This window comes from Caloenas nicobarica, chromosome 1 (genome assembly GCF_036013445.1).
Source record: "Caloenas nicobarica isolate bCalNic1 chromosome 1, bCalNic1.hap1, whole genome shotgun sequence".
Taxonomy (NCBI): Eukaryota; Metazoa; Chordata; class Aves; order Columbiformes; family Columbidae; genus Caloenas; species Caloenas nicobarica.
Window position 1 is genome coordinate 206,684,169 of NC_088245.1, and position 24,770 is coordinate 206,708,938.

A 24,770-nucleotide genomic window follows, 5' to 3' on the forward strand; every position below is an offset into this window, starting at 1 on the left:
TGAGGTTTAAGCAGATAGCTAGTCCAGTGGAAGGCTTGTTTTAGGTGAGATAGAAGACAAGGAAAAAAACAAATGAGTCTCGACATGTTTTCTCAGGAAGAGAACAACTATCTGTACATACAATCAAAACTCCAAAGAATAAATTGAGAAGGCAAGAAAATGCAAGAAAAACAAGAGGCTGATGTTTTGACTGTGCTACCAATAGAATATGGATTCTCAGCAACTTCATGGCACTTCTGTTTTGAAACAAGTGTTTTGCACTGTGATTAGGGCTCTGCTGGAAATGTGCTATCACACCATCTGCTCTCCTTTCCTAAAGTGACATGCTGTCCCTGTGGTATCTCAAGGAAGCTCCAAGGAACCAGTGACTCATGAACCTCCACTATAGCAATGGACTTACTGAATCTGGCTATTATATCAGTCTACCAGTGCTGCTCTGCACAAGGAGGTTGTGAAAGACAAACATATTAAGGCAAAAGTTTATTTAATTTGTTAGGTTTCTTTCCAGTATGCTCCTTGGGATGTATGCATGGAATTACTACTAGAGGGACAATTGTTCTTGTTCCTGTGGCCTGTTAAGCACTGATAGTACTTTTGTTCATCTGTCCATGAAACTCTGAATAGACAGCTTTAACAAAGCAATAATCAGAGGAATGTTACAATCTCCTGATAATGCTGAATAAAGACCCCCCAGTGGCTTCTGGGCTAACTTTTTGGTTAATCTGTTTAATCTTTGAACAGACTGTTAATATGCCTGTGAACCTCAGAAAAAAACAAACAAACAAACAAACTTGGTTTATAATCATGCATAAAAGCTTACTTATTTGGGTTTGTGTGTGTATTGTCTGGATTCAATCGTCAGTCTGGCTTTCACATCTCCAACTTCAATGAGGTCGTCCTCAAAGCCATGGACATTTCCTTTATACAGGATGAAAATGAAATATTCCAAAATCTAGGACTACCATAAATTTTTCTTCCTAGCTGTGTCGTTGGTCATTTCTTCCTCTTTTGGAAAAACTCAAGAATCATATAATAGGGGTAAGGTCATATTGCCCATTCCGTCAGGATCTGCTTTAATTTTCTTTCACAGCTTGCTTGCAGTCCTGATCCTGACCTGTGTGCAATTTTGGCATTGAATCCCTACCATAGTTTCTCCACTGGGACATTTAGACTGTTTCCTCATGCAAAGCATCCTGAGATCCATGGATGGAGAATATCTTAAAAGAGTTATACCATTTTTTTTTATGTCAGCCTGGGAAAAATACTGATATTAGATATAGTATGGCTACTGCTCTTCTGTCTTAAAAGTGTTTCCTCGAAATTAAGAGAGATGCTTCAGTATCTTATTTAAGAAATTGTTTGATTCAATAAGCTGGTTCTTTTACTTATCTGTTCATTGGACTTCACAAATTACACTCTGACAGTATCATTCTTTATCCTACCCTGTCCATTTACTTTGCCTTGGGGACTAATTTTGTGCCCGCTGCCGGGAAAAAGCTGACTCCTCATTTATGAACCAGGCAGGTTTTTAAAACTATGATTGTGTTCATCTTCTCAGTCTATATCGTGTGCTTATTTTCCATCAGTGAATTTCATGTTGCTTAATCAGATTACTGCAAAACCCACTAAGAAGGTGGTAAAGGAAAAGATAACATCAGCACTTCAGGAGCTGCCTGACGAGCGCCTTACAAATAAGTGCTAAAAGAACTGGGCTGTAAGGCAGAAAGTTGGCCTGGCATTCAGCATGCCAGTAGGAGGCTAGTGAGTCCCAGGCTGCTCCATAGACTTTTTATAGGGCTCTGCGGGAGTTAAAAAGATGGTAGGAGGAAGAAGGAGGAACACGAACCTGAAAACTCTGATCAGCTCTATGTCTGCTCTTAACGATTCTGTCCCAAGACGATGAGCTGATCTGACTCAAAAGCAGCCTGGGACTGCAGCACAAATACTCTTTCTTTTCCATACCATACTATACAAGGAATTAAATGTGTTCTGATCGCAGAGGAATTATTTAAAAATGAAGAGGGTTGTATGGATGGGCAAAACCAGCATTTGCTGCTGCTATGCTGTGGAAAAAAAAAAAAAAAGTGATTAAGTCAGCTTCATTCTTCAAATGCCTGAACTACAAGGTGCCTCTTGATCTCCCTGAAGCCTCGAGCAAGTCCAGAGTCCTGGTGTCTGTGCCTGACTCCTCTCTGGATGCCACACTAAGTTGCATCTTCCAGTCCTACAGCACAGGAAGTTTCTTTTGATCCCACAGGCTCAGGTTGCTTCTACCTCACTGTAGGAGCTCAGCTGTCTTCAGACTTCCTCTCTCAGGACATGAATTAGCACCTGCAGACAGTGTGGAGCACTTGGCATTGGGAATCACCATTATAGGTTTAGATTTATCTGCATCTGCTGTAGAGGGAGCCTAGGACAGCTAAAGTTCCCTATGTAGTTGGCTTCAGTGCTGGAAGTTACACAGGATTAGTCTTGTCTGGCTCATTTCATTGTTGTCCTTGTCACCCTCAGAAGTTCAGTCACTTAAACCCAAAGAGATCAGGAAAATTTCATAGTGATAGAAGAAAACAAACTAAAATAGAAAGGAAAAAAGTTAACGATATCACAAAAATTATTGGGAGACACTCAAGGGCAAGCATAATTTTTGAAATTTCACCTTCTTTATTTCAACGAGCTTGATTTTAACTGTATAGTCTTCCTTTAATTTGAAACATTTTGTGATGTTCTCCTCAACTCAGCTATGCCTCCCGTTTGTGTTTCCAAAGATATGAAATAATGAATTTCAAGAAAATGGGGAAGGACTACTTTGATTATATCAATGTTGGCAGCTGGGACAATGGTGAGCTGAAAATGGATGATGACGAAATATGGTCAGAGAAAAATAATATCATTAGATCTGTGTGCAGCGAACCCTGTGAAAAAGGCCAGATAAAGGTAAATATTTTCTCCATTTACTTCAATTGTGCAGTATGCATAGACTTGACATTTGAAAGCAAACTTTTCCTTACTCTTACCTGGAGAAAGACTTATGTATTTAGTTCTTACTAGTGTCAGTTATCTTGCTATTTTCATAAATTGCTGTTTTCTTGTAGTCCTGTATCTGTGAACTGCTGACTTTTTACTCTTGTATTCCAAATGCTTTAGGACAGGTATTTGTTTTTGTTTTTGTTTCTGTTTTCTGAATATTTTTACAGCATATGATTCAGTGGAGTGCAAATCCCTGACTGGGACTTGTCAGTACAATTGCAGATAAATTATAAATAATAATTGCTACTAATTCAATGCTAGACATAGATAACTAAACCGGAACATTATTACTCAGACCTTAAGTCTGTGGTATCATCAGAGAACATTGATAATTACTGCTACTTAGAACTTCAGGAAATGTAAGTAACTTTTTTTTTTTAATCATTCCTGTTTTATTGCTTCTTTGTTTCCCAGGTTTTTTATTTTTTCTTCCTCCCTTGCAGTGTTGCAGTAAGTAAGAAGGGTAGATTAATCTGTCATATATTAATTGTACTCTATTATCCTTGAGCATCCCCTGACACTTACTGCAGAACAGCTAAAATACTTCAAGTCCTCAGCTTACTTTGCAGTCATTTAAATGAAACCCTGTGGATTGAGGGGATGGGAATGGACAACAGAGTGGCTCAGATTGAAAAAAAAACAGCTGTAATTTCTGTCATGTCTCACCCGGATGGGATCACTTTTCCCCCATGTTAACAAGGCATGCCGGCAAAACTGGAAAGCAGCTGCAGGCAGGGGCTGATGGGGAAGACCATGCTCTGCAACACAGAATGGAACTCTTCAGTCTGTATTTTCCAGAGTTTTAGGACACAGTCAGTGTGTTATATTCACTAACTGGTCTTTGGCAGAGTCACTAAGTGAGTTTCATCAGACCAAATGTTTACGTCTTCAGTGCAAGCATATACCATTGTATCAAATTTCCAAACTTTTTTATAGTTAATGGAAATAAATATATTATTCCAGATCAGGAGTTAACTGTTAAGATGATGTAGAAACATGTGTTTCTCTTCACTGATGGTAAAAGGCACCCAGCCAGGACGATTGGTTCAGATGAGAACATGCCTTCTGTAGAAGCATAAAGGTGGGATGAATTGCTCCCATGGTAACTAAACAGGGGACTGATGTCAGCCTGCTCCAGCCACAAAGTCATATATCTGAGGGGATAGAGATGGACAGACAGATAATAATTTCAGAACTGTGCGACTGTGAGCTCCTTTATGGTCTGTTGCTATGACATAGGTGATAGCAGTATCTTGTGGCCTTCAATAACAAGTCTCCTTCCACCTTCTGCTCATCCTCTCCATGATTCTCCTAAGAGGATTCTTCACTATGAAGCCAATTCACTTAGACACATGTGTGATGTTCAGTGTCTGAAATATAATTTATGCTCTTCATTAGGTTATTAATTATAAATCTCACAGTTTATTTCACAGGCTTTTATCTTCATGGCCTCCACAGATGATCAAGAGAGCTTGACTCTGCCAACTTCTGTGGTGGTTTCCTGCAGAATTCTGTGGGACTGAGTTATTATGGAGGAATTTGAAACATTCAGTGTGATGATATCCAACACTCAGCAACATTTGGTACATCCATCTGAAGGACATGATAAAATCCAAACACAGCCCAGCCCAACTCTATACATTTGAAATAGTGCAGACTTACGATTATTTAAATAAATACAGGTTTAAAGGATTACCCATATGACAAGGGGAAGAGAAAATATTTTTCGTTTTAAGAAGAGTTATTTTTGTTAAAAGGGACAGAAAAGATTATTTTACAACTAAGTGTCACAACAAACAATTGTTCAAGAGATGAAAAATACAAGTATGAAGAAACAGCTGACAAAGCAATAAAAATACGAAATAGTCTCACCTGATTCTGAGCAGTGGAGAACAATTATTTTGGTCTCTAGGGAAGGATATAGAATCCTTCCTGGATTAATCCCCAGTTAGTGCTACGTAAGAAACAATCAGTGTACCAGTTTTCTGACAGACTTGTCAAATTCCAAGTATTTTATAGAGGTTGTTGGTTTGGTGAAGAGATTAACAGAAAAGTGTAAGTGAATTGTTTTGATAAAAAGTTCAGGTGTTTTGATAATAACATATGGTTTCTATTTTGCATTTCATTTTTTTTAGTGTTTTGTACACCATAAAATTATGGATTCTTATAATGTATCAAGTTTACCAAAATATGTGTCTAAAAACTGGTAAAAGCTTTCTAAGAATGGTTTTTCCCAGACAGAAGAAATTTTGTCAGTTGTTCAACTTTTCATTCTGGTTCAAAATGAAAGAAATCCAAATATGTGAATTCTTCTGGAGGTTTTTTAATTAGCTATAGTCTTAACACTTGCAGAGCAAATCACATAAGCTCCCATGGCCTTTCTGCCAGTTTAACTATTCAGATGTGGGTTTTTTTTTTCCTTTCATACTCTATAATTTTAAAAAACAAACCCAAAAATTGAAGTTTTTGAGTTCCCATATTGCTGATGAAAATGGTATAATTTATAGTTTATTCACTGCAGCATTGCAGAGAGCAATCCAGTTCTTTTTGATTACACTCCTTTACACTTCATTTATTAAAATTACAGTTAAGACATTTGGTTTTGAAGCCACCTTCGAATTCACCATTGCAAAAGATACGTAAGTCAATCTACTTCCTATGCTATAATTGGACGTATTTGCTTATAAATTATTTGAAAAGAGCAGAGAGACTGGGAATACTTTATTTAAAGGAAAAAAAAAGACATATTGACAAGAAGCACAGATGTTTTCAGTGCCCAGAGATGATAAATAAGGATCTTGAAAAATCTGCATCTCAATCATAAGCATGCAATAACATTTGGCAGTAAATTATAAAATGAGGAATCAGGTCAGATGTTAAAATTGATAAAGATAACATTCTCACTCCTAAATGTTAATTGGAAATGCAGTAATTAAATAATTCTGGAAAAGGCATATTCAGTTTGATGTCTGGAAAAAATCAGTTTTAACAAATCACTCACAATTGGATGAGAAATAAGCACCCAAAAATCTTTGGGTAATGAACCGTTATATAATGCTATTGACATGATTCCCTGTACGGACCACAATGGAGCGAATTATATGCCTTGAATATCATGCATTGCCTTCTGTAGGCACATTGCCATCTATGAAATATTGAGTTTTGTTAATTCTAAGAGGTGAAAATACATCTTACTACCATTCTGTACCTCTACTTATAATTCTGTGGGTTTGACGGTTACTATCTTCTGCTACATACGTGATGGGAGAACTGAGAACTTGTGTCATATTTTGTAAAAGCAAACAAAATTAAAAGGAGCTCCTTTTAAAATATAATAATAATAATAATAAAGACCTCTATTAAAAAAAAATCATTAAAAATTACTCTGGGGCAACACGAATGTACTTTTATGTTGCTAAGTCAAATATCCATTTTTGTCTCAGGTGATTCGTAAAGGAGAAGTGAGTTGCTGTTGGACCTGTACTCCTTGTAAAGAGAATGAATATGTATTTGATGAATATACATGCAAAGCCTGCCAGCTCGGTTCCTGGCCCAATGATGACCTCACAGGTGAGTTGTGGCTGTGCTTTTGTTCTCAACGACAATGTTCATCCACTGAGCTGAAGAAACAAATGCCAGATATAAGTGAGTACGAGGACTGTTTGGGTCAGATTGAACACAGGGATAAGCTGGTATTTGTCTTCTCGCCACAACCTGATCCAGGAATTTTTGGTGTAATTCAGCTGCTTTCTAAATATCTGAGTTACTAGATCTAGAAATTAAAAAAAAATGTAGCCCTCATTTGGTATTCAATCTTGTACTAATATCCAAGCAGCAGTGCAGATCTTGTCTTTCCCTAAACATGCAGAGAAATTAAGTCCTTGTCAGATAAATTATTACAGGACGTCAAATTTTAAAGTTTTATTTTCCTCTCAAATAGCAACAGAAGGGTCATGCAATACTTTCTTTTTTAATCTGAAAAAGTATGAATTAGTTGTTGTAGCTACTGCTGATAAAAACATGAATGTTCCAAACAGACTTAAGTTTGCAATTATCTTTTGTTCACCAGACAGTCTGCTAGAATATAGGGTTCCTGTTCTCCTTGCCATGGCATAGATCTCTATGTTCAGCTGTCCATATTTTATTTCCTCACAAATTTCAGCCTCATTGCTTGTGCATACAACGTTCCACAGGGACCAGGCTCCTCCTGGGACAAAAAAAATAGTCATTCTCCTCCTTTTCTCCAAATTTATTTGTACCATCCCAACATGCATCCCAAGTAATTTTCTTCCTCCTACTTAAGTAACAAGATGTGCTTTCCAATCTACTGTAACTCCTCCTCTTCCCCATGCATTGCATTAGCAACATCCATATATCACAGTAACACTTCACACATTAGTATGGCCAGTGTGGCTGAGTCATATACTCAATCAGAGCAGGAAAAACTCATGGGTTAAAGTCCAGAAGTATATAACAGCAACTCCACTATTCCTCAAAGCCTTTCTTCGTATTATATTCACAGTGGATGAAAAAGAAATGTAATAGATGCCAGGTACGTTTAGACAAAAATAAAGGGGATTTCTTAACACTGAGGACCAAACTTGAGTGCAATGAACTGTTCAGTAGTTTGATGAAAATGGCTTTTTGATTCTTCAAGAAAGTCAAGTAACTTTGAGGACATTCAGAAAGAATGTGTTTGAAACATCACATAAGTTTTGTTCAGCATCTCAGAACTTTTTCAGTGGATGCAGGAACATCTCGGTCCAGCTATACCTAGTGCTTGTTTAGGGCCATTTTTGAGGTGGGAAAGAGGCAATTATTCCCTCTTTCTGTGACTGAGGGACAGTATACAACAATAACAGAAACAAAGTGTTGTCTAGTGACCTCAGGGACTACAAGGAAAGTAGATTATATTAATTTCATTGATGGGTTTTCTTTAGGCTGTATTGACATTTTTCTCACTCTCTATGTACTCCAAATATGCTGGCTATTTGATTTTCTTAATTGGATTCCAAAGAAAATAGGAGCTGAAATATTTTATAGTAGTTGAAATGTTTTATTTGCCATCCATGTATAAGGCAAAATATCAGAAATCTATATTTTTACTACAGTTACAAGAATGCTTTCACCAAATAAAGGGCAGTAAACCCAGAATAGTGACATCATGATCTTGTCTACATGTCTGAAAGTGTCAGGTAAGAGCTGGAGTATCCAAACAACCTTTGAATGGAAAGGACTGAAAAAAAGACCCCACCTCTAAGTAACAGAACAGCCGTTTGAAAGGGCTCTGACAACACTCATGCTGGACCCCATTTGGCTAATGTCAATCTGGCTTCCTGACTAGAAGTGAGGATGAGTGGCCCCCTCGTCCTGAGGGCATTGCCCACGCTCTCCACGAGAGCTGCAGGGAGCAGACGGTGCTGGGAACTGCTGCTGTCCTGGCTCTGGACACCAACTGGGACAACCCAATGACATGAAAACCACCCATGGGGCTCAGGGCAGAGGTGATGTTCCACAGCACCTCTTGGTGAATCCCTACAGGGGCTTGGTCAGCTCTCCTTGCAGTGTGATGCTCTGGGTGGTGGCAGAAGCCACAGGGCTCTGAGGATCAGGAGTCTCATAAAACTGGATCCTGACCCTCCCATGCCCCGAAGCAAAAAAATCATTCATTTCTTGCCTGAAATATTTTCAAACGGTAACTGCTTGTTGCCATCAAAGTGCTTTCTCGTATTGTTGCTTGCAATAAAGTAACAGCCATTGGTAATTTCAGCAGTTGTCTGACAGTTGTGAGAACAAGGCAGAACACAATTTAGCCTGTGCTGACATTGATTTTGCTGCTGAAACATTACTAGGATCTTGCTTTTGACCATAATTGTTAAGGCTATAATTCAGACCAAGGGTAGAAGAAGGACACAATTTTTATCTGGCTGTTTTTAGTGTTAAAAATGAACATCAGCAGACATAATGTCCAATTTTCACCCTGACTTTCTGTGCCCTGTATTTCTCTTTCCTTTTCCTTTCTTATTCCAAATGAAATTTAACAGTTTCCATAAGTCACTCTCACACTAGCAGATGAGGATGACTTAAGAGTTCAGGTGGCGATATTATGACGAGGGTCTCTGGCTGTCATTTTCTCCCTTTCCTTGTTACTGGGTTTGTGGACTTTTCTTCCCTCAGTTGCTTGTTCCAGGTAAGGCCTGGACTTTAGTTTCCAGTCCATTTACACCCCAAGTCTTCATCATGAGACACACATGCCTCAGGCTTAAGTGAGCTGGTTCAAGAATGATGAGCTCAATGAACAGCTCTTGGAGGCTCCGGAGCTGGATGAAGGGGAAATTGCCAACAAAGCCAGAAGGATCCACTTATAATTGTGCCTTACATTACGGAAAGTTTGCTGAACACGACATATTCTGAACAAAACATTTACAACACATAGAGCCAGCATTTCTTGGTGAAACTTAAATCAAAACATTAGAGCTAACATAAGGATGGACCTAATTGCTGCAATTCATCAGTTGTTCCAGTCATTCTGCACATTTGTGTAATTAAGGAGTCATTCCCCATGTGGTCACAGAGTAATTTTAATGTATTATTCTAAGATTCATGCCCTTGCCTTATACTGCAATGTACAGCTAAATCAGTATATTTGAGTTACTAGGGATTAGTTTAGGTTCTTGAGCTAGAGATGCCCCAGCTTTCACAGTTTAAGATGTGACCCATCCCAACTCCTGACCTGCAGAGGTTGCAGAACAAACACATATGCAGTCCTCAGCTGCATCCATCGACTGTGCACACCTGCCTTCATAGATGGTTTCAGTAAATGTGTCAGCCTGGGAGCTACAGCAGCTAAGAAATGAGCACATGGTCACCTCTACATGCTCTGCTATTGTAGCAGCTATGGAAGGTCCCACCAGAACAGGGGAAAGGATTGGTGACTATAATAGTTTATCAAAAAAACAGAACTTAGCACCAAAATGTTAAAGATGTCCTCCCTTACTTCAGTTGGTCCATATTTCACGTGGAGGTCACAGGGCTGCTTTCCCATCCAGGGCTCTGGAGACTAATCCTCACTTTTGCCTTATAAGTTTGAGTAATAAAAAAACCAAAACCAAACAAACAAAAAAACCCACAACAACAAAAACCAACCAAACAAACAAAACAAAAACCACAATACAACTAACCAACCAGACAATAACAACAACAACAAAAAAACCAAACAAAGAAAAAAACCAAACCGTGAATAACATTGTTATTATAAAAGCTACCCTGCCGATTTCATGTAGATCTTTATTCTGACTCCTACATTTTTGTATCTCAGCTCTCCATATGTGAAAACCCAAATTACTAGTGAAGACATCCCTTCTCTCATCTTTTGGGACTATAAATAGGGAAATATTCAGAACATTAATAAAAAACTATCTAATGGCATGGCATCAATACACTTTGAATAATGTGTGCTAAATCCTATATGGAGAGTCTTCTCCACAACCAAGATGTGGTTCTTGGTTAGGTTTCAGTCCTGGTGTTTGGACTCCTGTTATCCTTTGAAGGGTTTGTGAAAAGTTACCAAGAAAACCAAATATTTTGTCAAGGGATTTAAATCACTGCCCAGGATGCCACACCCCACTGGAAAATATTTAGAACTTACTAAACCAGAAGTAATTTTATCCCAGTTTTATTTTCTATGTTCAGATTCAGTGAGCTTTAGCTCATGATGTTGACTTAAGAGATTTCACTGAATTCCTTTCCCTCTCCAGAGCACATCCTATTGACAAGCCTTAGTCTGTCATGTTTACCTTTGGGACTAGTTTAATTATATATTTTATATTTCCTACCATCAGAGGGATTTTCACTTCTAAGCTAATACAGTTTTATGGATGCTGAGGCCATGGTAAGGTCTCTTATGTGTCAAGGCTACCATAGCGAAACAGTGTCATGATCAAATCCTCAGAAAATATGGACTATAATATAGTGTTTCTGTGAACTCTTTCCCCCAAAGAACTAATTTTAAAGCAATATGAAAGATCAGAAATAAATTACAAGTTTAGCTCTATAAAGAGAGTGCAGGGTACTAAGAGACTGATTGCAATGGTCAAGGCCTCAAGAGTTCTCATCTTCTCATATATGGCACAATTTAGCCCATCACTGAAGCAGCCAATTGTTTTTCCAAAATATCAGAACTTTTATTTTCCCTAGAAAATCCTTGTACATCTTTGTCTATAATTTTCTGATGATTTTTGATGCTCTTTTAAGAAATCCTTTCCCCAGTCCCCTCCAGCCAAATAGGACACTGATTTTTTTTATATCATCTTGCTCATCCCCTGCATATCTAGTCCCTTGCTTCCACTGGTTACGTTTCTGGCCAGAAGAACAGAGAAGCAGTTTTATGTCAATATTACTGGGGTTCCAGTCCCAGAAGCAGTGAACTCTTGAGGACAAAATGGAACAACTCTACACCTGCTCCGAATTGGACTGGCTCCTAACAGCCTTTCCACAAGCCAAAGATTGCCTCAGGGCACTGCAGGGACCACAAGGCAAGGCTGCTGGCTCTGTTCCACCTGGATTTCTTGAGCCAGCTAGGAAAGAAGACTTTCCAGGTGCTTGGAGATGCTGATGAAGTGTAAGAGGTGGACTGTGGGGCAGGATCTTGTCCAAATGACGATTGAGCATATACATATTTAGGGGATAGGGATGAGTTCATCTTGTGTAACCATTTTTTAGCTTCTGCCTTGGTATAATTCTGGCCATCAGCTTAACTTGAACATTCACAGTGCTGTTTTACCATATTTCTTCTACTTGATCTAGTTGTCCCTTTCTGCAAAGTGCCATCATCAGAAACCATTAGCTGCAAAACTATTATATGAAAGCCTCATCAATCATTGCTTTACAAAGACTATTCAGTCCTTAAATCTCAGTTGAGGAATAAATCATTGCCCAGTGTAGCATTTTCCTTGTAAAATATACCCAGTAATGTGGGAGAAAAAAGGGAAAAGTTTTCAACTCTTTTTTTCAGATGTTTTATTAAGAGAATATAAAAAGAGTAATAAAGCAATGAAGGCATAGAATAATCTGAAACTAATGAGAAATATTTGGTTATGATTCACCTCTTCTGCAACATTAGAAACAGAGCAAACTTCAGCCTTATATCACTGTCGGCATGTAAAGGCCAGCTGTCAGATAAAGACCTTTCCTCTTCAGACTTCCTGTCCAAGAATCTATAGTTTCCCCAAAACATTGATTACATTTTGGTAAAATCAGAAATAGATTTAGAAGTCACTTACTCATAAAACTTCTTGGAGAAGAACCCACATGGGGTTATCTGCACACACCCTTCTTCCACCACTCTCATTAGTATAAAATGTTTATTTTAATAATGTGACACCTGTGTTACATTAATCTTGACGAAGTCAGAATGAAATAACATGTCTCCCTTACACTGAATAAGTAAACCCTTTAAAGCCAACAGGAGTCAAATAGTTATAATCAACTAATGAGAGCATTTCACAAAAATCTAAATGTCTTTGTTACATTTAGACATGGCAATAACTTTATTATTGCAACAGAAAGCTTTGCACACCAAAGCAGTCAAAATATGGATGGCAAATGAATCTGCATTTAGTAACAAAGAGCAAAATTCTGTTACACTGGAGTGACTGAAAATTTGTATTCTTTATCTACACTAATGTCAAGTATTTGTTGACCCTAACCCTTCTGATTTTTCTGCAAGAATACAGAACTACCTGCCTCGTACTTTTGCCACACAATCTGTCGAGTATACCACCTTATTTTAGGTGTTATATTTTTTATAATATTAATTGTGTAGAGATACAGAATACAGAAATACTGAGAGAAGAGAGGAGCTAATCCTAATATATACCCATACCATTTCATGGAATGATTTTTACTAATAAGAATGTCAGTGGCAGCTTTGGAAAAAAATTAAACTCTACTTAAAATAAAGGAAAAGACAAAGGGTAGATCTTGCATGTAGAAATTCCTAAATTATAGTCCTGATGTCTACATTTACTCTCATTCATCAAGTCGTTGAGGTCCCAGGTTCCCTAATTAATTTGGATTGCTTGGCATCTAGATGCCCATCAGATAGCGCCTCGTCCTGATTACCCTCACTGCTGAAAATACAGATATGAGAACACAGTGCTCCAACACCCTGGGGTGAGCTGTGTTGACACCACTCACCCTGTGTCAGGTTGACAGCCTTCTGTCTCACCTAGCCAGAAGTCAGCAACCTGATTACAACAGTTCTAAATTTTGAAATCATTTTGATTTTGCCATCAAGGTTAGTCAAGCTTAATACAAGTATAATTGCATCTCCTCCTTTCTGTTTATCTCCTTCCAACAGTCCTGCCCTGGCTGGAAATGCCAACATGTCTACTATGTCAGAAAGTTGCAGTTCAGAGGGTTAAGGTCCTCCCTCCTTATTCTTTTTGGCTTCCAGGGCTATCCAGTTTTTACAGTGCAAAAGGAAAGGAGGGGTGGATAAGGGCAGTCAGCAACAAGTTTTCTGCCAGCTTTTACTCCTGTCTGTTGATCTGCACACTGTGGAATGAGAAGCTTCTTTGACTTTCTATGATATGCTTACATAGAATGGTTTGTTAAAATCTATACATAGACTGAAAAACAAGTGTCCTTAGGTGGGGTTGCACTCTTTTAATTGAACTGTGACACTAATTTATTGACTTCAGTTTGATTTCACGAGTTAGATGAGGCTTTAATTCCTCAGAAGTCTCAAAAGGATGAATGACAGATAAAGAAGACAGCAGGGTGTGCCATCTCAGATTATCTGCCATTTGCAACTCTGATCCCTGAAAATTTTTGTTAGAAAAAAGGTAGCATGACTGTTAAAGAAGTACTGTTTTTCTTGACAGCTAGAATCTATATGATTCCCCTCCATAATTATTTAACAAGTATCAACATCCTTCACAGCGTAGAGTATAACTAGTAGGACTGACATCTGCTTCTGTAAGTGCATGTAGTATGCAGACAACTCTGAAGCATTTTGCACCATGGTAATGCAAATTGATTCTGAAATTTGCTCATAAATTACTATATTTAAAATAATTTAAAAATAAAATTTCACCGTGAAGAAAGGTGACTTATCATAATCGGTTTCGCCATATTTTTAGTCAGCATGTTCTATTCCAAATAAACTGTATAACTGAAATAAGCTGTCACTGAAAAGTATTTATTGTGACATTATATTAATGTAATTGTAACCTACACTCATTATAATGGCACCTTCCTGAAAGACAAAAAGAAGAGAAATATCAGGAAAATCTGTAACTATATCATTAAATAATCTCACTCCTACGCGTTTCAGTTTACCTTATTTTTTTCTTCTTCTGTAGGTTGTGACCTCATCCCAGTCCAGTATCTCAGATGGGGTGATCCTGAACCAATTGCAGCAGTTGTTTTTGCATGTCTGGGTCTGTTGGCCACCCTATTTGTTACAGCTATATTCATAATGTACCGTGATACTCCAGTAGTCAAATCATCCAGCCGAGAACTTTGCTACATCATTCTAGCTGGCATCTGCTTGGGTTACTTGTGCACGTTCTGCCTGATTGCAAAACCTCAACAGATTTATTGTTATCTTCAACGAATTGGCATCGGCCTCTCTCCAGCTATGAGTTATTCTGCTCTGGTAACTAAAACCAACCGCATTGCAAGAATCCTGGCTGGAAGCAAGAAGAAAATTTGTACAAAGAAACCTAGGTTCATGAGTGCCTGCGCCCAACTGGTTATTGCATTTATCTTGATATGTATACAATTAGGCATAATTGTTGCCCTCTTTATAATGGAGCCACCAGATATAATGCATGATTACCCGAGCATCCGAGAAGTCTACCTGATTTGTAACACCACCAACTTGGGTGTTGTAACTCCCCTTGGATACAATGGATTATTAATTTTGAGTTGCACCTTTTATGCATTTAAGACAAGAAATGTCCCAGCTAATTTCAATGAAGCAAAGTATATTGCCTTTACAATGTATACCACCTGCATCATTTGGCTGGCTTTTGTGCCAATATATTTTGGAAGCAACTACAAGATAATCACCATGTGTTTCTCAGTGAGTCTGAGTGCCACGGTGGCCCTTGGCTGTATGTTTGTGCCCAAGGTCTATATCATCCTCGCTAAGCCTGAAAGGAATGTACGCAGCGCATTCACCACGTCGACTGTGGTCCGCATGCACGTAGGGGACGGAAAATCATCTTCAGCTGCAAGCCGTTCAAGCAGCCTAGTGAACCTGTGGAAAAGAAGGGGATCATCTGGCGAAACCCTTAGGTAAAGCTTGCTAATGTGGAAGTGTGGGGAAGCGAGTATGGTCTTCTGAGAGTTACTAATAGTGGAAGGACAAAGAGAAAAATATTCATTCCCTTTGCCTCTGCACTGGGAGAGGAGTGAGTCCTCTCACCCACATCTGTAACAGTTTCAGGTTTGATTTAGTTAAAAAGCCATGCAAAAACTGGGGACAGAGCATTGGGAAAACAATTATAAGATTGTAAATACTGGCTGTGTCAACTGTACACTTAATGCAGGGAGAAAAACAATATCTTAGCAGAAAAAAACAACACAACAAGAAATATAACTCATTGCCTCGTCCCAAATGCACCTATTTACAAGCTCTCTCCCCTGAATGAATTGCATACCATCTGTATTTTGCCTCTAGTCACAGCAGTAAGACAATAGGGTTGCTGCTAGTGCTACATAATCAAGGTGGAATAATAAACGCAAGTGGCATCATGAGTAGCTACTCTCAGGCATCTGAGGATTTGTTTCACATGACTCTTCTGTTATACTTTTCTCTCCTATTCCCTTGATTTTCCTTTCTCTTATTATCTCTTCCCGCTTTCTTTGTTTTTATCCTCACCTATCTTCTCTTCTTTACCTTTCTTGATACCTTTTTCTGTATTCATCCTCCTAACTCTATCAAATTTAGGAGCTCACAGGCCCTGCTCCTGCTACTCTTCCTGCCATTGAACAGATAGTCCCTTGCAAGATATTTCTTTGTTTCTTCCCAAGGAATTATTTGAACTCAGTGATCATGAAGACAACTTGTATGCTCAGTGTATAAAAATTACAGTAAGTAAATAATGAAGGGAAAGGAGAACTCTGGAGTAGAAATACTGTCTTGCTTCATAGACAGAACACATAGAAGTGCACTCAGTCCAATGGTTCATTTTCATCTTTTGATCCCTTTTACTTTTGAAAACGGTGCTATGGGGATGATTTGGGTTATTTAATTGCTGGCATAAACAAATAATTCTGCCTATAAGAAAGTGCAGAGAAAGAGCTTTGTCATTCCTCAGCTATATATGTCTAGCCTGGAAGTGACAAGTAGCTAGATTCTGTGACAAGTAGCTAGATTTTACTCCCCACTGAAACACACATGGATTTTAGCATTCATAATAAGAATATTTCCAGACATGCCATTGTCTACAACTGAAGTTGGCATGGAAGGAGGGCAATTTGTACTTCCATTTTGTGTGAACCACAATTTAGACTCAAGGGAGAATTTTATTAGTAACACCTACAGGACAGATTATGCCAAAGCGATGATTTGTTTCTGTCAGATTATTGCTAATGCTCATCTTTGAATTGGTACAGAAATTACCAGCCTATTACAAGATATTTTATACCTGTGGTCTGTTAATAATTGTATCTTCCAGTTCATTTCCAGGTGCAGAGTAGGATGCTATTTTAAAATGATAAATTGTGTATTACTTTAAGAGATGGTTACCTGGAATGTCCCTTTTCTACAGCCTCTGTCTGTATGCCTGAACAACCTGGGATGTTCAAGTTAGAAGCCCTATAACTACTTCTGGGCCAGCTGAAAGAGGCATTCTTCATAGTCCTCAAAAGGAGGGCATTCTTCCTCTTTGAGAACATTATTATTTTTCCTCAGTTTCACTGCAGAGATCATTTTCCATCTGACAACTTTTTTATTGAACAAGTTGAAGTTATAGATGACAGGAAGATCTTGGGCTTGGGAAGGATTTGTTAGTTGTCTGTTAAGGTCCAGTTTTTAAAGATATTGCTCTATGTTTTGTTCTGAGAAGTAAGGACTGTACCCTGCTATTAAATAGCCTAAAAGACAAAGTGTATTTTCTTCTTATTGAGGATTCTGTTTCTTTATATCCCTCAATGTGTAGATAACACCTGCAGTAGAGAGTTATTAGCAGAACATAATAAGTCATCATCAACAGTGGCTTCTTTTTCAATGGCACTGTCTTGGAAATGTCTTCAATCCTTAAGAGCACTGAAAGTGTCCAATATGTGTGTGTAGGAATGAAAAAGGCAGCACAAAGCTGATACATTGACTTTTTTTGCCTACATATAAAGAGCCAGAGCATTTTGTTTGAAATCTGGAAAAACATTTTCATGTCATCAGTAGTGTTCATCAATACTTAAAACTGCAACAAAACCACTTCTAAATGCACGTGTCTGAATCCTCAACTGGTTAAACTGTGATGGTGCCAGTGAGCTTAGCAGTGCTCAGTCAATTCATGCCTGAAGGATTTGGGAATCCAATAGCAAATTGGTTCCATCAATCATGGGCAAGACTCTCTAATCAATGCTTATTTGGTTGCACGAAAGAAAACAAAACAGAGTCCTGAAATTTGCTGAGTAAATTTAAAATGCTGCTAAGAACTTCACCTATGTCTGATATCATCTCTAAAAACAGAAAACCACATTCACCTTCAATTTTGCTCACTGTAGAGCATGAGCAAACAGAAGCTGACCATTTTACTTAATTTTCAAACATTTGTTTTAAAAAGTTGTGTAGCATAAAGTAACATGTTTCAAAGTATTATTCAGTAAAATGCTTAAAATTTTGTTTGGATAGTTATTCAAGTAAACAGTGAAGTACTCAGAATCAAAGGAAATATGCAGTAGAGCTACATAGCATTGTTTAAATAGCTCAGAAGGGTTTTATTTAAAAGAGTGAGTCACTGCTGAATTTTAAAGAAACATGCTATTTAAGTCACCAGTGCATAGAGGGGCCCCTATCATTAGCGTTTTGCTTCCTGACACTAATTTATAGCACAGTATAGTATAGCATCAAATCATTGTCAAACAGATAATGCCAATGCTCCATTCAGAGCTTTCACATCAGCTGCAAAATTACAGATAACAAGATTGCTTTTGCCTAAATAAAGCAATGCATATGTTAGAGTCCTAAAAGACTTTTTGCATGGGGTGTTCTTCAATTAATAAAACTCAGGCAAGCTTTGGATATGTGTTGGAATGAATCTTCACATACTGAGATATGTAGAGAGAGAGAGAGAGTAAAACTATTAATTACCTAGTGAAATGAAAACCATTTCATGTAGGCTACTGTGATTCAGCAGTACTCACCAAAATATATTCTACCTTGACTTAAAAGTAAGGCTACCAAACCAGACAAGAATTCTGAACATTACATAGCTGGAGTCAAAAACACGCAACTTGTGTAGAGAGGCATCTGGACCTTCTGTTCCCACTTATGTTAACAAGTAGTTTCATAAGGACTAAGAAGGTCGTAAATAAATTGAGCAAATCTTACCTTAATGTCCCAGGAGCTATTATCATATATGTTACACAGCCGTTTTGCAAGAGTCTGAAATACAGAGATAATTTATCCCCTCCCCATTCTCAAATAACTCTGTATCCAAGGTAAGATAAGGACAGTATATTTCTGCTATAAGACCTGCTATTATGGTATTTCTAGCCAGAACAGCACATGAAAAAGCCTCAGTCATGCTAACTTGGCCTGGGAGATAGAGCAGCTGTTCCAAAGTTTATTTTTCATTTTTAATATCTTAGCCCTGGATTCCGTACAGTAATTCAACCACTGTAGGTGTTCATCTTTTTGGGAACGTGCCTTTAAATGGCCTAAACCATCCATGCTCTGATTTCCAAGCTTACATATACTGACTGTTTAAGCACATGCATTTCCCTCTACCTAGCTGTAGAAAAGTTGGCTTTCCTTTAAGGTAGATAATTAACTGTTCTGAGCAATCAGTAAAGTGTTAAAAACAACCCTAAATACTCTGTCTCTCCCACATATATGTACTAAGAAGTCTTAAAAATCCTACAAATGTTTTTCTCGCTGCCCTTTAAATTCCTCTCAAGTCTTCACAGTGCAGCCAATGCTCTCACTGTTGGTCACGGATGTCACAATGGTTTCTGCCATTAGCTGCTTTTTTTGGAGGTCCCCAACTCACCATCAGCATTCTTCAGCTGCTTCAGCAGCAAATTCTGCACCGTTTTAGCCTGTAACATGGCATGGGAAAACCAAAAGGAACCTGGCATCCTTCCAGATATCAAACTGTGACCTGGACACAAACAGCAGAGCTGTTCAGGCAGTGGGGTGGGAACCTCTGAAAGAAGAGTGGGGTCAGATAACACCCTTGCAATCCCCAGGTAAGGCTCTCTGCTTGCAGAATAGATATATAATTCATATGCTTTCCCATTTATTTATATTTGCAGTGACAGTGAGAAACAAAAGAAAGGAATAAGGTAGCTGCAGGTTTTTTTAACTGCCAGTCGACCATGGTCCCTGTGATGATGTGGGAGGCATTCAGGTTTCTTCTACGACATTCTCAAAAGACAGAAGCTAGTAGGTGCCCAGTACAAAGCAAAAGTACTCTCCTGAAACAATATAAGATATTATCATCTTCTAAATGAGTTAGGATTGCTGAAAGTAATTATTCATCTAGGCAAAAGGACTGAGCAGTATTTTCAATCTGTTGCCCAGGCAGGTAGATATGATCACTCAACAGGAAAGAATCATCACCAGTAAAGTCAGATAATGTTAGCCATATTAAAGATACAGTGGATATTTGTGGTGCTATGTGTAATTTCTCTATGCAGATGTGAACAGCACAATACTAGACAACAGAAAAAAAAGATACATATAGATTTCTGCACCTTATCATAGACACTTATTCACAGCAACTAACAAATCTCATTGAGATTAAAGCTTAATAGCCCAGTGTGGCATTGATGCTTTCTTCCATCTGGATTTACTGCATGATGTGGTGTTTCCTAAATAATTAAATATAAACTATGGCTATCAAAGCAAATAAACTACTCATTTTGGTTTTAATGTATTAATTTGTCCTCTTAAGAAGTTTGTCTGCCACTGTGTGATTCCAGAACTGGGCATTGCTCTGTATCCATCTGCAGCAGTGATAGGACTGACAGCTTTCAGTCAGGAGTGGGGATCCCTTGCACTAGTGAGGCAACACTCACTCTCAGGCAAACCACAGAATTTTTATTGCATAAATCATCATTAATCTTGTTTTTCTTTACTCAGCTTAGACAAAGATGCTCAGATATCCACCTTAGAATCAGGTGCCATTTGGGAGCATTTTTTCTCTCTCTCAAGCACTGCACTGGTGCAATTATAGCAGCCTGAGGGACCAAGTGCCTGCCTTGCTCAGGCATCAGAAAAAGCTTTCAGCTGTCCACGCTCTCATGCTGTTAAACACCATTCTCTGTTTCATATGAAAAGAAAACGTGATAAGTAAGGTAGATTTTTCCACTGGACTGGATTCAGCCCTGGACCACCAGTGGCTAAAATTAGTGTTTATATCAAACAGACCCAAACTGTGCCATAATGAAATATTTTGGAAATAGGTGTCTACCGTCACACTGTGTACTCCGTTTTCTGCAAGGAACAGCTGGGTTTCCCCCTTCTCTCTTCTCTTTTTCTCTCTTATGACTGACTATATCTATTTCATTACAATTCAAACAGCAGCCATTTTGATCCACAAAATAAGAAAAATATGCTTGGATCAGCCTAGAAGCTGCCATTCATGGTTTAAAAATATTGCAGTCTAAATATTATATCATACATCAGCATGTCATATCTCAGCATCAAAATTTTGAGAAAAATTTTTTCAGAAGCCTGAATTGAAATTTCTCAAAAAAAACCCCAAACACCTTTTTTTTCCTCAGGAAAATTTTTCAAACTTTCCTTCTAATTCTGAATCTGATTGCAATCCATTTAAAGCACTGAAAAAATAAGTGAAACAACAATTTCAGGCTTGAATGAGCTTGAGTAATTTTAGCTGTTTCAACAACTTCTTCAAGGTCTGATGACTGCTATGTTACATTATTAGGAAAGCCCCAGGAAGACACTGAGTTCCCAGACAAATGGGAATCCCCATCAGAATAAACCTCTGCCACTGTTACACACACCATGCCAAGGGACTCCAGGATGCAATGCATGAAATTCCTGTTGCCCAGATACCAAATTTTGACCAGTTGAAAGCCACATCTTTGAATAAGTAGATAAATTTGAAGCCATGGCCATCAAGCTGTGATTAAATATTTTTAGAATATGCATGTGCATTATCAGCATGAGGATTTCAGGTGTAAATGCAAGAAACTCCAGCTCCCATTGCCTCAGGAAGATATGTTGCCTAAGAGATGAAACAGGGCTCTTATTTGACATGAAGCTTTCAGTCCTGTAAAGAAGTTGGAGTACAAGAACAACTGGGGGAGTTTTGTGGAAAGCTGAAGCTGGTTCACATTCCTTACACGTACGCCCATTGAGAAAGATACTGATCATGAGTTTCTGCCACAGCATATTCTATTGGGACACATTTCTTACAGTACAAGTGCCAATTTTGATTTCATTTGTATGTAACTTGAACAATTTCTTTGACACATTTTGAATGATGATAAAAGAACACTACACTTCTCTTCCAAACTTATTTGTAAAACCTTTTTACTTACCAGACCTTGTCAGGGCATGGGTTGTAGGTTCATATTCACCATTTTCAGAAACAGGGGGCTGAGATACTCCTACTGATCCAATGGTCACACAGTACACTAACAACACTCCATGAAGTCCATTGCCTGGCAAAACAAAGGAAAACACAACTTTCTCAGTCCTTAGAGTGACAGTCACAAACTTCATAAAAACCGTTGGTTCTGCAGTTTCTGAAGGTGGTTGCATTAGTTTGCTCATAGAATTATGAAACTGAATATAGAAGAGGTTGTAACCTCACGATACTGATATCAGCACTGTTGTATCACCTCTCATACAGAGTTATATCAGCAGCCTGTCAGTTATGCCAGCATGGATTCCTTTCTTATGGGAGCCTGGTGGAGCCATTCTGTCATGTATGAAATGAACATTGATTGGAAAAGGCAGAGGGTTATTTTCTAGCCTGGTGAAAAGAACAATGATTTTTAATGCCAGCTAATGGCAGAGGAGAGATTCCAACCTGCATCTCTTGTACCCACAGGTGCTCCATCCACCAGGCCTTTATTATTAGCTTTACACTAAAAGACCTTTAAAATTCTGGATTTATTTAGCTGAGGAGAAAAAAAAATGAACATTATTTGAAATCCTGAAGTTTTATATAATAGAATAATAACTTATAGGTGACTTTTAGTTATTTAGATCAGCTCTCGTGTCTGAAGAAATGGCCAGGAGATTATTGAAGAATGTGAATCAGCACAACTAATGCTTAAGAAGTTGCATTGTAGAAATGACTTACGGCACCCTTGCACTGTAGCAGTGACCAGCTTCTAGACATTGCTCATCTCAATGCAAGAAATCCCTGCGAAAGCTGAAAACTGGAAGTGCTGAAGAAAACAAGAGAAAAGTTTACTGTAAGGCAAAATATGTCACTGAGAAATCCTCATGTACCCCAAAAAATGTTAATTTCTATAGGTGCTATTTAAGGGAACCATTGACTGAAAATTGCACTGAAGTGCTTAGATAGCTTTGTACTATGAGACAATGGCAAAAAAGTGAGGCTTAAGCTTCTTACACGATGTCATTTCATTAGAACAGGTAACAATTTAAGTTTGGCTCGAAGGGTATTGCTCTTATTTAAAAAAGCAATATCCATAATGATGCAACAAGATATTATTGGTTTGCTTCATAGCTTTGCTAGAAAATAATTTTCATGCATGCAGGAAAATATCTTTGACTTTTCAAAGGAAGTCATTATCCTTTTGACTGATTAGTCTTCATTTATTAATGAAACAGTTCCCAAATGGATCATTCAGAACTATTTTAATCTAATATGCTACAAAAATTTAGATTGCAAGATTACTGAATAATTTGAGTCCTTCATTTTTCCCTAAATAAATTAGTCCTGCTGTCTTTTTGGACAGGCCTGATACTGTGATTAATTAAACTTCAAATATTGTGAAATGACTGAAGAATATTTTACGAAACTCAGTGAAAGGTACTGAGTCTGAAAGATTTTGATAAATTGCTGCTAAAACATTCCATCTGTACAATGAACCGATATTCTTGAATGCCCTGATTACAATGATTTTTAATTTGTGTGCAGTGCTAGTCTTGTTGTTTTGAATTTTGCCCTCAAATTTAAGTGAAATACTGTTTGACTGACACAAATTGTTCGGCTGCATTAACTGAGCACAAGTATTCAAGCTTAATTTTTGGAATTATTTATATTATTAAGACAGTGTCTCCATCATTTTGAACCAAATATCATAGGTGAACTGTACAAATTAAACTATGTTGTAAACAGTTCCCTGCCTACTCTCACACAAATATGCTCTGAATTGCAAACTGCAGTCTTGCTAGTGTACTACAAAAAAAAAAAAAAATCAATATTTTCTTTTCATTCATGCTGAAGGGCACCCAGACAAGCCATTCAGATGGTCTGATGTCCATTAACATGCTTGATGTAGATCCTGTTGCAAACTGTCATCAGACCTGAGCCCAGGTTTGTCTACTGAAGGAACTTACAGTTCTTTCCAGCACAAACTTTGATGAGAACTGGAATTGTAATTAATTTGGCAAAAAGAAGACTAAGGCATCCACCCTCCTTCCAAGGTCCAAACAAGACATGGGTCGGGCCACCACTATGGAAATACCTGTATGAATTATAAAGAATGACATTTGTATTTGAACACTGGAAGTTGGTGAGGACTGGTAGAGCTGCAATTTCGGCTGACTTAGCTGCATTTGGTTGCAGATGTTTTTTAACAACTGGGACTGAAATTCAAGGCAGGTGTCCTTTGAAGTATATAAACACAAAACTCTCTATTAACTTGCTGCAGTTTTGATTATAGCATTATATATGTCAGTGATTATCCAGTTTACTGTCAGTTGATGACTTACAGCAAAGTTATACATTGTAAAAACAGCAGAAAAAAAATAATTTTACAGACCACTATGCAATAATGAGGTAGCAGAAAAAGAAAGGTTAAAAATCTAATAAACAAGCACCAAAGATGTAAAACATTAGAAAACAAAATAGAGTTAATATATAAAATACACAGCATAGCATAACAGATGCAAGTAATGAAAAGCATTGGAAAAGAGAAAGTTTTCTTGTAAGTCAGCAAAATTGAAAAATGTCACATTAAAACAATGTCAAGGTAAGGCATTGCAAAGCAGACCCCTACCCACCCATTTCACAAACCTAGAGAAGTTTCTAACGTTTAAAATCATACAGAGCAAATGAGGTGTAGCTTCCCTTTTCAACATAATGAAGGAAATAATTAATAAAGTGATGAGATCTTCCTCTGGCATCTCTATTTGTATATACCTGAAGAAGAGAGGACAGAATTTCAGTATAATGAAAAGAATGGATAGAACAATAAGTGTTTTGTAAACAAGGCCCTAATGTACAAAAATTCTATACTGTTGTTTGTCCAACATTTCAGAAATACTCTTTTTGGCAGAAGGCAAATAAACATTCTGGTAATATTTTCCTATCTATCTAGTCTTCCCTTGA

The 24,770-nt window shown here is 37.8% G+C and overlaps 1 protein-coding gene across 3 annotated transcripts in view; it reads left to right on the forward strand.

Annotated features, from left to right (window-relative positions):
• GRM5 (glutamate metabotropic receptor 5) overlaps positions 1-24,770 on the forward strand; it is a 257,065-nt gene that overhangs the window by 218,834 nt on the left and 13,461 nt on the right. For all 3 annotated transcript variants that reach the window (XM_065632035.1, XM_065632043.1, XM_065632051.1), the window contains exons 5-7: positions 2,766-2,934; positions 6,471-6,597; positions 14,394-15,333. In XM_065632035.1, coding sequence (XP_065488107.1) covers positions 2,766-2,934; positions 6,471-6,597; positions 14,394-15,333 — 1,236 coding nt within the window. The remainder of the gene's footprint in view (positions 1-2,765; positions 2,935-6,470; positions 6,598-14,393; positions 15,334-24,770) is intronic.